This window comes from Equus quagga, chromosome 14, assembly GCF_021613505.1.
Source record: "Equus quagga isolate Etosha38 chromosome 14, UCLA_HA_Equagga_1.0, whole genome shotgun sequence".
NCBI classification, from domain to species: domain Eukaryota; kingdom Metazoa; phylum Chordata; class Mammalia; order Perissodactyla; family Equidae; genus Equus; species Equus quagga.
The window spans coordinates 29,972,897-29,988,021 of NC_060280.1; the positions used below are offsets into that span (position 1 = coordinate 29,972,897).

At 51.8% G+C, this 15,125-nt stretch overlaps 1 protein-coding gene across 2 annotated transcripts in view; it reads right to left on the reverse strand.

Annotated features, from left to right (window-relative positions):
• MAP6 (microtubule associated protein 6) overlaps positions 1–15,125 on the reverse strand; it is a 75,119-nt gene that overhangs the window by 424 nt on the left and 59,570 nt on the right. Inside the window, exons 4-5 of one of the 2 annotated variants that reach the window (XM_046685428.1) lie at positions 12,275–12,336; positions 477–669 (exon numbers count right to left, since the gene is read on the reverse strand). In XM_046685428.1, coding sequence (XP_046541384.1) covers positions 620–669; positions 12,275–12,336 — 112 coding nt within the window. In that variant the 3' untranslated portion in view covers positions 477–619. Of the gene's footprint in view, positions 670–12,274; positions 12,337–15,125 lie in introns of both variants that reach the window. The other variant, XM_046685427.1, reaches the window with a different exon arrangement.

Here is a 15,125-nt window from a genome sequence, read left to right on the forward strand (position 1 = left end):
GGACCTTGATCCTTGACTAGTGCTGGGACCACAGGACTTTGACTCTTTACAGGTACCACAACCATAGAATCATGATCCTTCAGAAGCTCTGGGACCACTCCACCTTGATCCTTGACTGGCTCCGGGACCACTAAACCTTGACTTTTTACAGGCTCAGAGACCACAGGGCCTTCATCTTTTACAGGTGCTCTGACCATGGCACTTTGATCGTTCAGATGCTCTGGGACCAAAGGACCTTGATCCACAGGCTTAGGGACCATGGAGCTTTGATCTTTGGCAGGTGCTGGGACCGCAGGACCTTGATCCTTTGGAGGCTCTGGCACCATGGAACCTTGATCTTCAACTCTTGCTGGAACCATAGGACTTTGATCTTTTAGAAGCACTGGGACCAAGGAACCTTGGTCCTTGACTGGCGCTGAGATCACAGAACCTTCATTCTGTAAAGGCTCAGGGACCACGTGATCTTGATCCTTAACTGGTGCAGGGACCGTGGGACCTAGATCCGTCAGAGGCCCTGGGACCGTGGGGCCTTGATCCTTTGGAAGCTCTTGGCTCACAGGACCTTGATCTTTCAGAGGCCCCGGGCCCATGGGACCTTGATCCTTGTCTGGCTCTGTGGCTACAGGACCTTGAATCTTACGGGAATCACCGGTGGGTTCGACCAGGCTCCTGCAGAGGAGAGAGAGGTGGTCACTGTGAGGGCCAGGGCTCAGGCCGAGGGTGGGGCAGAGCACAGATTGCCTGATGAGTCTTGGCCTAGTGGAGCCTGGGCAGGGCAGCTCTTGCTGGAGAGCCAGGAGGAGAATCTGCTTTCCATGTTCTTAGCACAGCACGTGGGGCAGGGTGAGGGGCAGGCTCAGGGATCAGTCATTCAATGTGCTTGCCAATTGATTATAACCTGCACGTGGCACAGAGGCACGTGCCCAGGTGACAAGGGCAGTATGACAGCAGGACTCAGAGTCCCCCAGTGGGCATCCCAGGAGCCTGTCCACCCCACATGCCACCCAGGCCGCTCTTCCTCCACGATGGCCGGGCCCATCCACCCTGAGGCCCCCCCCCAAGCCAGAGGGCTCTTGCCTTGTTCTCGGGGCCTTCCAAGGCTCCTTCCCCTCCCCGTCCCCCTTGCTAAGGGCTGACTGTGGGGAGGGGCAAGGGGTCCATGGCACGCCAAGAAAGAGGGCAGTGGCTGTCCCTCTTCCACTCTCCCCTGCAGGGGGAAAAGCATTTTATCACTGACGTTTAGAATAGCCGGCACACAGCAAGAATAAAAAGCAGACCGGCTTTTAATTGGTTTTATTATTGCTTTTAAATTCTCTATCTTCAAAGCACCCCTTGTTGCCTACGCCACTGCCATTGCCCCCACCTTTGGTAGATGACTGGCTGGGACTCCCCATTCGGGCAGGGAAGAGGCCCTCTCCCCTCGCTCCCTTCCCACTTCGGCTCCTTCTGCTCTCCCTGGGCCCTTGCCCTCACTTACTCCACGAGGCTCCGGGGCTGATTTCCCTGCAGCCAGGAGTCCAGGCCTCTCACAGAGTCCTCACTGGCTGCTCCGTCTGCCTCACTGTGGGCACCGGCCCCATCCCTGGGCCCACCCACATCGTGGGGAGCAGGTGACAGCCCTGACACCAAGGGCAAACAGTGCACTCAGACGCTGCCAGTCTAGGTTAAAATGCATGCTCTTTCTTACAGGCTGGACTAAAGTTGCCACTCACGAGTGGCCACTCAGCCAGTGTCACAAGGCCTTGCATACCTACAGCACACTCCAGTTCCCAAATCACTGCTTTTCATAGCTCGTTTCAGTGACGCAGCAGCCCTGGGAAGCACGCGGGGAGGGTTCTATTGCCCCTACTTGTCAGAGGGAGAAACTGAGGTCCAGAGAGGGCCCACGATGGGGACGGTGAGGGCCCCTGCCTGGGCTCTGGGCTCTGGGCTCTGGAATCTGGGTCTTCTCCCTCCTGAAGCCCGTGCCTTCTCCCTCACGGTGCCTGGCACACAGTAGGTGCAGTACAGGGGAGCTGTTATTCCCTTTTACACCTCGTGGCCTATCAAACTAGGTCAGCATTTTAACAGCTCCTATCAGCTTTCAGGACTGTGTCATACCTGCTTATCAAAGCTGCTCCAATAAGACCTCTACTGGTCCCACTTTCCTAGCTCATTACGCTTCCATTTCCCTGGGCCTCAAGTTTGCTGTCTATTTCATTGAGCATAATGATATTTACTCAGACAGTTTCGAGGATGAGAGATCATGTACACAGACCACCCTGTACCATGATATTACTATGTGATATTAGAATTGTTTTTATGTTTACTTAGAAGTAAAATTACACATATTTGGACTATTTTTAGTCTGACATGTCATCCTGATGCAGCAGCTTTTTACTGTATTTAGCATCTTGAGCTACCTGGAGACCGACGTGTCTCAGCAGAGTACACAGTGGCACAGGCAGCCTGTCCAGCCAGTCCCTCTTGATGTCTCTGAGCATCGCAGGGGACAGAGAGGGCCAGGGCGGCTTCTTGCACGACAAGTGCACAGCTGCCCTGGCCGGACAGATGCAGCTGGCTGCCATCAGTAGGACCTCAGCATGTGCAGAGAGAGCCAGGCAAGGCCAGGAGAAGCATGCAGAATCCAAGGGGGGCATGAAAATACCTCTAATACTTGCTGGCTGGCCAGAGAGGAAAAAGAAAAACCTCCTTCAGCATAGAATCAAGAGGAAATTGATTAGTGAGTGACCTGGGTGAGGTTACCCTGAAGGGGTGACAAAGCTGATACAGGAGACCAAAAAGCTGACCGGAGCTTCGCTTGATCTCAGGGCTTGGGTTGCAAAAGCTGTCCCATGGGCAGGACATGGACCCAGCATCCCTGCTGGCAGGGAGATTAAAAAGAGGGCCAGCCCCACAGCGTGGGTGGCAGAATACACTTGCCGGGATGTCTGCAGCCTTGGCTCCCAGGCCACACCCCAGATTTCTGTCTGACGAGCACTCTCAGCCAGTGTGAGCTAGCCTCAAATTTTCTCAGATGTAACATCCTGTATTGCTTTGGTTAGTAAACTTGTTTCCTTAGTGAGGAAGTGTCTTTAATCATGGGAAGGTTTAGAATTAAGATTAGAAATGATAAATCAAATGTATAATATTTCCTTTTTTTGGTGTTAAGTTTAGGAAAATCTGTGTAGATTTAGTTTGAAAGTATTTGTAATGTTTAAAATAATTTGGAAGGGGCCGGCCCAGAGGTGCAGCGGTTAAGTTCGTATGTTCTGCTTCGGTGGCCTAGGGTTCGCCAGTTCGGATCCTGGGTGCGGACATGGCACTGCTTGGCATGCCATGCTGTGGTAGGCGTCCCACATATAAAGTAGAGGAAGATGGGCACGGATGTTAGCTCAGGGCCAGTCTTCCTCAGCAAAAAGAGGAGGATTGCAAGCAGTTAGCTCAGGGCTAATCTTCCTCAAAAAAAAAAATAAATAAATTGGCATATTGGAATATATAACAGATTAGCTTTGTGATACCAATATAAAATGCATAATGGAATAATTAATTTAGACGTGATTTTAAGTTGAAAATATAATTTTATAAACAATGATGGAACTTTTATGACAACCCAACAGCTATCATATTTTTAACCTTGGCTTAAAATTATTTATAATTTAATTTAAATTATGTAAGAGAATTGAATTAAGTTATAAAACCTCCCTTAAAACACAGAGTTACATTTTACTAGATTTTTTAAATTTGTTACTTTTATAAATTAAGCATTCATTTTAAAACCAAAGCAGCCCGGGTTGGTTCCTATGAACAAAACTGTGCTCGAGGGCAACATAAAACTCTCACTGACACTGACTGGCCATCACTTGGTCCACAGTGCCCGCCAGCCTCCCCATCTGAAAGCTGCCCCACCACTCCCAGCAAGGCTGGCAGGAGCCACACTCACAGTGCCCTCTGTGGAGCGAGACAAAGTCACACCCGAGGGTGGCAGCCGGGTGCATGATGGGTAAATGGAGATGGGCTGGATTCAGCCCGCAGCCCACAGGCCCACTGTCCTTGGGCATGGCCCAGCCTGCACAAGCAACTCTGGTGCTCTGAGCCAGCTGCAGGGCTCCTCAAGACACCCTATGACACAGCCCCTTCTGCCTCCCAGCCCGCGTGCTCTCTCAGGAACTAGAACCACCGGCTGGGTTAATCTTGGCTTCTGTGCTGCTTGGTGCCTGCAACATCTTGGGCAGTTATTCAACCACAATAGACCTCTGTGTCCTCACCTGTAAGATGGGGACAACAATACAAATGTCAGGGACTTCTAGGACAGAGGATCAGACGACCCTGTTAGGCAGGGATCTGAAGTCATAATTCTTGATATTCATAGAGTGCCTGGGGGGCATCACACGAATAAGTCCTTTACTATAATGACTGCAGTAACAGTTTGCTCAATGCTCCCACGCTTGTTCCTTTAGCTCACTGGACCCCACAGCAGCCCTGGAGGAAGCCAGCCCTGCAGCCTCCCCCTCCTTGCACTGTCCTGGGCCACTCCACGCTGTTTCACATACTCCCAATGTTCTGTTTATTTCTGCTGCCTGGATTGCCCTCTTTCACCACTTTTGCCTGTCTGTGCTTGACGGCTCGGCTCAGATCCCACCTCCTCACAAGGTCTTCCTGGACGTGTCCCTCCGCATTCATTTTGTCCGTGTCTCCCCTGCAGCGCCATTTCATGGTCTCTCCCCACATTCACAGATACCCCAGTTACATGTCAACCTTCCCCCATTAGACTGTGAGCTCCCTGGAGGCAGGGCCACCCTCCTTGCCTGCAGCCCCCATGCCCAGCAGAGTATCTGGAACAAAGGTCAAACGGAAGGAAAGATTTACATAGTATTGTTGCTGAAACCTGGTTCATCATCTACCCCCGGGCCTCAGCCGGAGCCAGTCACCCTTGACACCTCCGTCTCCCCCAAAACCTTCACCCGAGCCTTCAAGAGCCATCTGTTCCAGCTCCTAACATTAATCTCTTGAATATTCCCACTTCTTTCCCTCCCTCCCTTCGCCCCACCAGCTGTGCCAGCCTCTCTCTGGACCGCTGCCTGTCACAGCCTCCTAACTGGCACCCCCTGCTCATCCTCCAATCTGTTTGTCATACAGAGATCAGAATGCCTTTCAAAAAAAGCAAATCCCTTCTTCGCTGCTAACAACTCTTCAATGGCTCCTGCTTGCGCTCAGAATAAAGAGAACCTGTTACCTGGCCCAGCTGCCCAGCTCACCAGCCTGCTCCTGCAGCCTCCTCGCCCCTTGTGTCCCAGCCTCCCAGGACTATGTTCTGTTCCTCCGTGTGCCCTGCTCCCTTCCATGTGTGGCTTTGCACATGCTGTTGTCGCCTCCTGGAACATTCTCTGGCTCCCTCTTCCACTGGTGGGTGCCTAGTCATCCTCCATCTCTTGGCTCCCTGGAGTACTTTCTCAGGGAAGGCTTCCCCAACCCCGCAGAGGTGAGGAGGTCCCCTGCTCCCCACTCTCCTAGTCCCTGGCACTTTCTTTCCTCCCCCTTTTCATGGCTAATTACTTGCATTCTTTTGGATTAACATTTCTCCTACTAGACTGAAGCATTCGGAGGGCAGGACCGTGTCAATTTTGCACATCATTATCCTCTGCACCTAAAACAGCGCCCGACCCAGGGAAGGCCCTGACAAACCTTGTCGAATGAAGGAATGAATGAGAGGCTTTTCTGTGCCAGGCTCTGTCCTGTTGGCAAAATTTACTGTTCCACAGTTACATGAGACATCCTAAATCTTAGGAACTTAATTTTCTGCACCTCTTCCTGTTTCCTTGGAGATGGACAATGCCCCCTGGGTAACATACACACTGACCTTGGATCCCTGCTTTGGGAGAGTCTGGAAGGAGGATATGGAGCCGTGCCGAGACCGTCTGGAGAAAGGGCTGATTCTTGCGCTTACCCACAATTCTAATCCCGTAATCCAGCCAGGTGGGTTTTTTCTCCCCAGACTGTTTGCTGATGCACCATCAAAGCAGCCCAGAGCTGGGCAGTGCTCCTGGCGTAGGGTCCTATTCAGAAATGGGGACCTGGGGACCCTGTTCTTCAATCCCCTGCCTCCACAGTGTGGAAGAAGGAAACCCTTCTTTCCTAAGCAATAACTGTGTGCCAGGCTACGTGCTGGGTGTCTCAGCATAGATAACTTCCTATAATGTGCAGAGCAGCCTGCTGGCAGAGAGGCTGCACCAACTGGGCTCGAGGCCAGAAGAGCTGGGTTCAAATGCTGACCCAGCTCCTTCCTAGCTGTGGGATGTCATCGTGGGCAAGCCTCAGTTTCCTTAACCTATAAAATGGGGATTACAGTGCCCACCTTCCAGGAAGGATTAGTTTATGTGAACGCTCATGGCGTGACCCCTGGAAAATGGGTGATGTTTTGTAAATGTTAGTTCCGAAGAGGGGCTTCGAGATCTGGTCCAATTCTGTTCCTCTACAGATGGGAAACTAGGCCCAGAATGGGCAAGCAACTCTGCCATTGTCACACAGATAGTGGATAGCAGGTCCCAGACTGAAATATAGGCCCCTCAACATCTCGATGAGGAGGTAGAGGGATGGAGCACACTCTCTTGAAGCAAAGATGGGCAGGAGGAGCTGAGCCGGGCCCAGGCCGACTGCACCTGAGGGACTCTGGCAGGAGGTGGGGGGACAGTGGACAGGGCCATTTCACAGCTTTGTTCTCCTCCTGTCTGCTTCCATGGGCCCCGCACAGGCGCCCACGCTTCCCAGACACAAACAAAGCTCCCAATGCATTTATGGGAAATGCGGCTGCCCGAGGGGGTGTGCCAAGGAAACCGTCTTTGAAAGGCTCCTTATTCTTATGAAGAATCTGCAGGAGACAAGGCGTTCTCAAAACAAGAACTCTCGCCCCGTTCCCCCGCGGGATCCACGGAGCGGGTTCAGCCTTATTGGGGGCGGGGGGGTTGGTAATTACCCGCCTCTCCGCTAGTCCGTGGGCTGTGTTTTGTTCATCTTTGCATCGCCAGTATCTGGCGTCTGGCTCATAGGAGTACCTGGCAGATACTGGTGGGAGTAACGGATGGCTGGTGTGTAGCTTTTTCTATTTTATTTTTTTCTCTTTTATCCACTTGTTAGACAAAGTCTGCTGAGTGCCCACTCTGTTGTTAGGCCCTGTGCTGGGGGCACAGAAGGGGATGGGACCTGGGCCCTGACTTGAGGAGCCCCGAGGCTGGAGCAGGAGACAGACCCATGAGAGCACACCACAAACACCGCAAGGCCATTGGTGCCCTGGCACCACCCCTGCCCGGGCCCTAAGCCTAAGCCTGCATCAGCCTGTGTCTCTTCTGTCAGAGAGGACCGCAGGTCCCTTAGTGGGAGAGGTCCTCCCTCTCTGTCCTATGAATACACAACTTCATAGAGCCAAGTCAAATGAACCCAGGGCTGGAAGGACAGACGTGAGGGTCCTCGGGTCTCCCGAACTTCTGCGCTTCCCTCCTAGCTGGTCCCAGCCACTGCCCACACTGCCCAGGGTGGGGCACACACCCCGATGAGGCAGCCCACTCCTGGGGACCCAGTGTTTAGACCCTGAGCAGAAACCTGTATCTCTGTCAGCTCCACTCCCTCCCATCCCTGTCCTGATCCGGGTTTGAATTCTGGGGCCACCCTCTGCTATGCCGCCTGCCCTGGGACAGCCTTTCAGGTATTTGAAGATATTTGAAGGGGCAGCAAGTGTGAACTTATTTCTGGCTTCTCTGGGCAACACACGCCCCCTGACAGCTCAGACATTTGGTTTCCTCACAACACATCTCAGTTGGCTCCCCATCCCTTGGAAAGTGTGACCCCCAGAACTGAACGTGATATTGCAGGCGTGGTCTCCAAGCGGGACACACCGCCTCTGCCCTCCATTGGGCAGTCTATACCTCCATTGATAGAGCCCTCACTGCTTTAACTTTCCTTCAGGTACATCAGCGCTGCTGCCCAGCACCACCCCTCCCCATCTGCCTAGGAGCCCCCACTGAAGATTCAGTTCCAGGGCTGCTTCCTCAGCGAAATCACCCGACCCTCCACATCCAGGGGTGGAGTCCTTCGTCTCCTGTGTTCCCACAGCACCCCCCGACCCCTCACCCCTCACAGCAGCCCCATCACATGAGTTGCCAACTGTTTGTAGCCGCCTCTCCAAACTGGGCCTCCTTGAGGGCAGGGACCACGTCTGCTTCCTCTCTCTTTCCCTCCCTCCCTCTCTGCCCCCGCCTCCTCTCTCCTTCCTTCCACAAACATTTGATAAATGCCTACTATGTGCCAGGCCACTGACTAGTGTGGAGGCCAGAGAGCTCCGGCACAGGGCTGGCGCCTAGTAGGAGCCCTCTGTCCTCAATGAGAAGTTTTCAAAGTAACTCGCACAACATCAAATCCCAAAACCACATTTGCATGACACACAAATGACTTCCTATTTTTAGCTGCCTTAGCACCTCTTTTGTCCTCCCAAACTGTAACCCCTCTTCGTGGTTCTCTAAGAGGACTCTACACACAGTGTGGCACATTGTGGTCTCAGCAGCACTGTCAGCCAGGCAGTCAGCGGTCCACACACACGCCCATTTTCCAGAGGTGGGCCCTGGGGCTCAGCAAGGGGAAGTAAGTTGCCTAAGGTCACATCGTAGGTTTGTAGCAATGTCAAGACCTTAACTGAGGATAACAGTCCAAGCTCTTTCCTCTCTCTGACAACATCTCTCATGGGTGTGACTTCAACTATAGAGATTCCAAATTTATCTACAGATGTCTGAACTGGGTCTGGCTTGAGAGGACCCTGACTGGTTCTGTCTGGGTGGGAGGCTGCAGCCATTGACCTCTGCAGGTCCCCAGCTCTGAGATCCAGACAGCATCTCCTGAGAGAGTTGCCCCTCTAGGGGCCAGGCCCGCAACAGCCAGCCTCCCTTCGCCTCAGCCATTCCTGCCTCTACTACACAAGGACCCCCTCCCCTCCCAGGTCTACCTCCAAGCCTTCAGCAGACTCTGGCAAAGAAGAGAGTCCCAGAGAGCAGCAGCATCCTGGTCTGAGTGCCCATTTACACCCACACCTATAAGCCCTACCTGCACAGCTGCCCATCGGTCTACCAGCCCCGGGCCACACAGAGTCCACCTAGATGTGGCTCATCAGCACAGGAAGAGCAGCTAGGACCACAGCTAGGAAAGATGCTGCTACCACAAGGCTTAATTCTGGGCAGGGGGCCGGGAGCGGGGGAGGGATAGTAACTATGCTGACCGAACTCATCATCTGTGGCCTTCATCTGACTCATTTTCCATTAACACTGAGAGTATTTAGAGTCATCGAAGGTTTTGGAGAAGGAAGGGACAGGGACAGAATGAGGAGACGGCTATTTCAGGAGGATGCACATCTTCTTTACCACAGGAATCCTAGAGATGGTCTCAAGATCTGGGCCAAGAATGGGTTTTAGTCACCCAAACCTGGCTGCACATCCTGGCACACCACTTACCGTCGTGTGACTCTGTTACTGAGTCACTGAGTCTGGATCTCTTTCTCTAGAAATGGGGGTGACACCTGCACACTCTCTGGCCCTACTGTGAGGATTGAATGAGAACACGTGTAGAGGCCGCATCGGTGTTTGCTCCCTTCCCCTGGGCTGTGCCAACTCTGCCTTTTACAAAAGTAGAACCAGAGACCTGGGGCAGATTCCTAGCCCAGAGTGTTCTTCAGGACTCCGGGTTCCTGAGGCAGGGACGCTCTTCCGTGCAGGGAAGTGGTAGCACTGGGTGGCTAGACGGTTATGTTTTCTGCCCTGTGTTGTTTTTGTTGTTAAATACCTTTTCTAGGTATAACCTGTTAAAAGGAACTAAATAAATTCTCAGTTGTATAATAAATATTTTTAAAAGCATCCTTGGTTATTTTAACACCAAGAAGGCAAAGTTAAGGGCATAACTGACTGTCTCAAGGGGCTGACAAGAATCTGGTAATCCTGCTGATGACCCTTTTAAAATGTCAAGTGCTGGACTAGGCAACCAGACAGCAACGCTCAGTTCTTTTCTGCGCTCCTTGGAACTGGCCAATCAATTTTTGTCCTTCCCCACACCCCATCTACAGCAAAGGATGAGATTTTGAGCAATTAATCAAAATTGGTTTCACGCGTCCAGAGAGGATCAATTAAAATGAGCATGTAATTGCAGGGTGGACTCTGCACGGGTGACTGATAGGGTGTGCTCAGAGTGGAGCGGGGAAGGGAGGGGGCGGGGCAGCGAGAGCCAGTACCCGTGGGCTTGCACCTGGGCTGTCGTGTGGCAGCGGGAGTGCATTCACCACATGTAGCTCCAGCACCACACCACTGGGACCAAGGGTGGTAAGTAACTGGGAAGCGGTGGTCAGCAAAACTACCCATAAATGACTATTGACACGGGCGTTCCACTTTACAGTTTACGGAGGACTTCGCATGCGTCCTCTTCAGGCCCTCAGAACAGTCCTGTCATTCAGAAACAGGGACCCCTGCTCACAGGACTCTCACCACCTGCTATCCCAACTCTGAACCAAACAGAGTCGGGTAACACTGTGTCCCTTGCTGACCAAACCCCTACTTTCTGAATTTGGGAACCACACAGATTTGGATAGTGATGGATACTTACATTACTGTTATACAACAGCAGTGTATTATTGTTATCTCATTGAGGCTCAAAAATACTAAGAGACTCTGCCAAGGTCACACAGGCAGTAAACAGGAGAGCTTGGACTTAGAACCAGGCTCGTTGGCTCTAATTCCCCGTGCTTCTTCTAAGACATGCCCCAGAGGGATGCCTCTCTGCCATCGTGGAGTGAGGAGCTCTGCCCTGGGCAGGGGGTGGGATTAGCCAGCCCCGGAAGATTACCCTCTAACCAAGAGTCTATGATTTTTCGAAGTCAGGACAGTTTAGGAAAAGTGGCCACATAAAGTACAGGGGTAGGCTGGCCCAGAGGCTGGCCATTATAAAACCAGCCGCTGACTGCTCTGTGCTCTGCTGTGGCCGTGACCTCTCTTGAAAACACCCCTTTCATGTGAGCAAGATGATTATTAGGCAGAATAAAGCCTTGTGGAGGCACCGTGGTGAATACGGACGCAGATGGTGAATACCGTCATTCATTCACTCACTCATTATTCATTCAGCCAACACTTTAGAAGACACTCTCTGTGGTAGGCATTGGGCCAGGAGCTAGGGCTACCAAGATGAAGAGAAGGACCTGGCATTTGCCCGGGGGGAGCACAGTCTAGCCGGGGGACACACACGTGAGCAGATGACACAGTACATGTGGTACGTTCCATGATGAAGACACACACAGGGAGCATCTTACCCAGGCTGGGAGGTGCGGGAAAGGCTTCCTGGAGCGGTCCCCTGAGCGGAGTCTTGAAGGATGAGTTAGCCGGGTGGAGAAGCAGAAGGGCAGTCTGAGCAGGTGGGGCAGCGTGGGTAAGGCATGGAGGTGAGAAGCGGCATGGTGCACTGAGGGGACGATACCCTTCTGCAGGCCCCGAGCAGCCCACAGATGGTTTAAAGCAGGGTGTGACATGGCCAGATTTGCATGTTCTAAAGACCCCTCCAGCAGCTTAAACCAGTAGCAGTGGCGGTCATTTATTTATCTCAGCATCTGAAGCTCCCTTGGCCCCAGATAAGATGTCTGGGTTGAGATAGTAATATACAATGCCACGTTAACAGTGACTCAGGGCCACTTACATGAGGACACAGGAGAGAGATTTAAGCTCAGTTCCTCTGTTTGAAATAAAATGCACAAAATGGTGGTCTCTGATCCAATGCCTCAGGTAATAGACACCTTGATCTTGGTATCTCCAGTACCAAGTGTATGTCTTATGAGTCAAAAATCTGATGGATCATTCTGTATTCAACAGCCATGCATTTCAATCACCCAGTCAGTTAATTTAGTACCCAAATGAGAAGACCTATATATTTGGCTGAGATGATTGGTCAATTAATTCCGTTGTCTGAGAAGACCTGATCCAGTTCTTATTTTCCCTGGTTTGTATCTGGGTCCCAAGGTTCAAAGAGGATACTAGGTGAGCCTGCCGGAGGGCCTGCAATGGCCTGACCAGCCAGCACTGGGAGGCATGGGGGTAGTTTTAGTTATGAGTCCAACCTGTCTGAAACCTGATTCACTTCAAGCCAGCCCCAGCCTCCCGCAGGTGAAGGGGAGAAACAGCCCGGGGTGTGGGAAGGCCTGGGCTCCGAGGTTCCTTCAGCTTTCTGAGCTGGACCGAGCTGGCAGGCGCCCCTCCTCTTTGAGCGTCCCTTTCCTGTCCATTACCTGGGGTAAACACCTGCTCCACAGTGTTAGGAGGAGTCAACAGAACAGCGCAGGAGGAAATGCTGCGTAAGCAATAAATATAAATCGTTAGAATATTATTGTTTAGGTCTATGGGCTCAAGGTAATTCAACAGTGGGAATCCTTGAAAAGCGATCTTCTTAATCAGAGTGTTTGCCTTAATCAACTTCTTGTAATGTCAGAGATTACTCATAGCTAACTATCTATCAGAGAGAATGAGCAGAGCCCTTTCAAGTGCTGTGAAGGGAAGGGGGAGGGGCCTGAAGTGACCTGTATTTAGTGTCCACTGGGGTTCCCTACAGCCATCATGTCATTTCATCCTCAGTCCTCTCCTCTGAGGTGGGTATTGGTGTCCCCATTTTCAGAGGAGGACACCAAGACTCAAAGAGTTCAGTGAATGACAGAGTTGCACAGCCTGCACTGTTTTCCACCCACAAACCTTGTAAACACCTGAGTGTACTGCCAGAGTTAACCAGTACTCACAGGATAAAGAACAAACATGCAGTGCTGTCAGTTCTGCCGTTACAGGTATTCTAGGATGGCCTAGGTGTTACGCGGATCTATGCGTGGGATGGAGGTGGTCTGGATGATGTGCCTGGTTCTGCAAGACTCCACTAAGAGGGGGCTGGTTCCGTTCCTTTGAAACAGCTGCCTTTCCTGTCTCGGTGGCCTTGGCTGCTCCAGCTGCTGACCCAGCCCTGCTGGCCTCAGGTGGGGCTGGGGGTGGGGGCTCACCTTAACTGTAGACGGCCCACAAGCTACATCCTGAAAGAAGCTTTTAATACCCGTGGTCCTGAAAATTTAAACTGCTGTAAGACATTTTAGCAGTAAAAGGACCTTGAAATCACGACGACACGCTAAGGAAGTTCATAGCCTTTGTGAAATGGGACTTGACACTCCCCAAATCTATGAGAAGCAGCTTATAAATTTTAAACCCTAGTGGGAAAAAAAATGAGGGAAGAATTTCTCTAAGAACACACAAACGCTAAGGAAGAATTAAAAAACACTTATAACTCATTTAGTAACGATGACCTATTTTAAAACCAGAGGGCTGGTTTTAATCTTGTTTGCTGTTTTAGCGGGGTGATATTAGGAATGGGTTATAGGGTTGCCTCCTGGCTTTGGGCAGCATCGGGGAGCACGGTGGGAGCTGCAGGCCGAGGCCCTGGCTGAGCCCCGACCCCTGGGAGGCACAGACAAAGCCAGGTAGGCTCCCCGCCTTCCTGCCTTCACCGCTGCCCCACCCTTGCACTCTCTCTGGTTCTGAGCGTATCTCACCTTCTCGCGGGTTATCCTTGGTGTCTCCATATATGTGTTTTTCTGTCTTTTTCTCTCTGCCTCTATTTCTACCTCTCTGTTTCTCTCGTCTTTCTTTGCATCTCTCTCACTCCCTGGCTTTGATCAAAACAATCCTTAACTGATCGAAAGCGAGCTGAATAATATACTTTTATGTACTTGTTTTACTTATTGAACAGTATTTTGTGTTTTCTGCCCCTACAAAGGCAGGCAGGTGGGTGGAGTGCTCTCTGTCCATCTGGAAGACAAACAGATAGTGGATTTTCGTATATGTGACTGTCGATTGATTCCTACCACAGGTCTTCCCCAAAACCCAGAAACTGGAGACCAGCAATAGAATACAAGTCCCAGCCTAGAGCATGAGAAGACTGGCGGTTGTTGCCCGACATGTGGGTGAGGGTGAGCAGCATGACGGCAGGGAGCATGGAGAGGTGGGTGTATGGATGGAGACCCCAGCTAGCAGCCACCCACTCACGGGCACCGGGCTTTTCCAGGACGGACTCTGCCACCTCCAGCCTTTGCCTTGACCCTCCCTAAGCGAACTACTTCCCAGGACCTGAGCTCACCTGGGGCTGGACCCCTCCACACCTTTGCTCGTGCAGTTCCCTCCATCTGGCATGCCTTCACCATCCCAGGCTCTGTTCACCTGGTCATCACCTGCCTGTCCACTGAGGTCCTCCCAGATCCACGGAACCAGCTAGAACAGACTCCTCCTTCGTGCACCACTGTGATCAGAGGTGTGGTCGCAGTCATCCTAGTTTCCCTGGTGCCCAGCACAGTGCCTGGTCCATGATAGCTATTCAATCAACATATGTTGGAAAAAGGAAGAGCGATCCGTATGAAAGTATAGAACCTTCTGTCTCCCACTTTAGCAGAAGGATGTCAAAGTGGGCATATAAGGCACACACAAGACTGGCACACTCATAACTCATACAGTGAGCCAACCTCTGGAGGGGGGACCCTCCACAATGACCAGATCAATGGGTAAGTGAAGGCATCTCTGCCATCCCTTGGGAGGAGAAAAAGCCAGAACCGATGGTGCTGTAGGTTCACGGGAAAGGGGTGGAGAGTCAGGGCCCAGCCTCCCGGCAGCTGTGGCAAGGCGGCGCTGGGCGCTGGCGATCGCTCACCCCCAGCAACATGGGATCAAAATGTTACACTACCTTGTCGGCCAGTGGGTCTCCCGGTCCATCTTCGCCTTTCCCAACACTTAGCTCTGACTGCTTGCAATTAGTATCTGAGAGGCAATCTAAGAGAGTTAAGCTGCATTATGGAGGACCCCGAAAAAATGCAGGGCACAGCTCATCTCGTGGAGAGTGGCTCAAATGGCAAAGGCTGGTTCCTTCACCTACTTGGCTGGGCCTTACCAAGAAAATAAGATCAAGAAAGTGGTGTTCGTCTTTAGCATTTATTTATAATCGGAAAAACTCTTGGTTGGTTGGTTGGTTTTTTCTGAGCAAGCACAGACCACAAGCACGTCACAATCAATTGGCTATACATGAATATTTTTGTCATTTTCTTACTAACAGCAGGAATG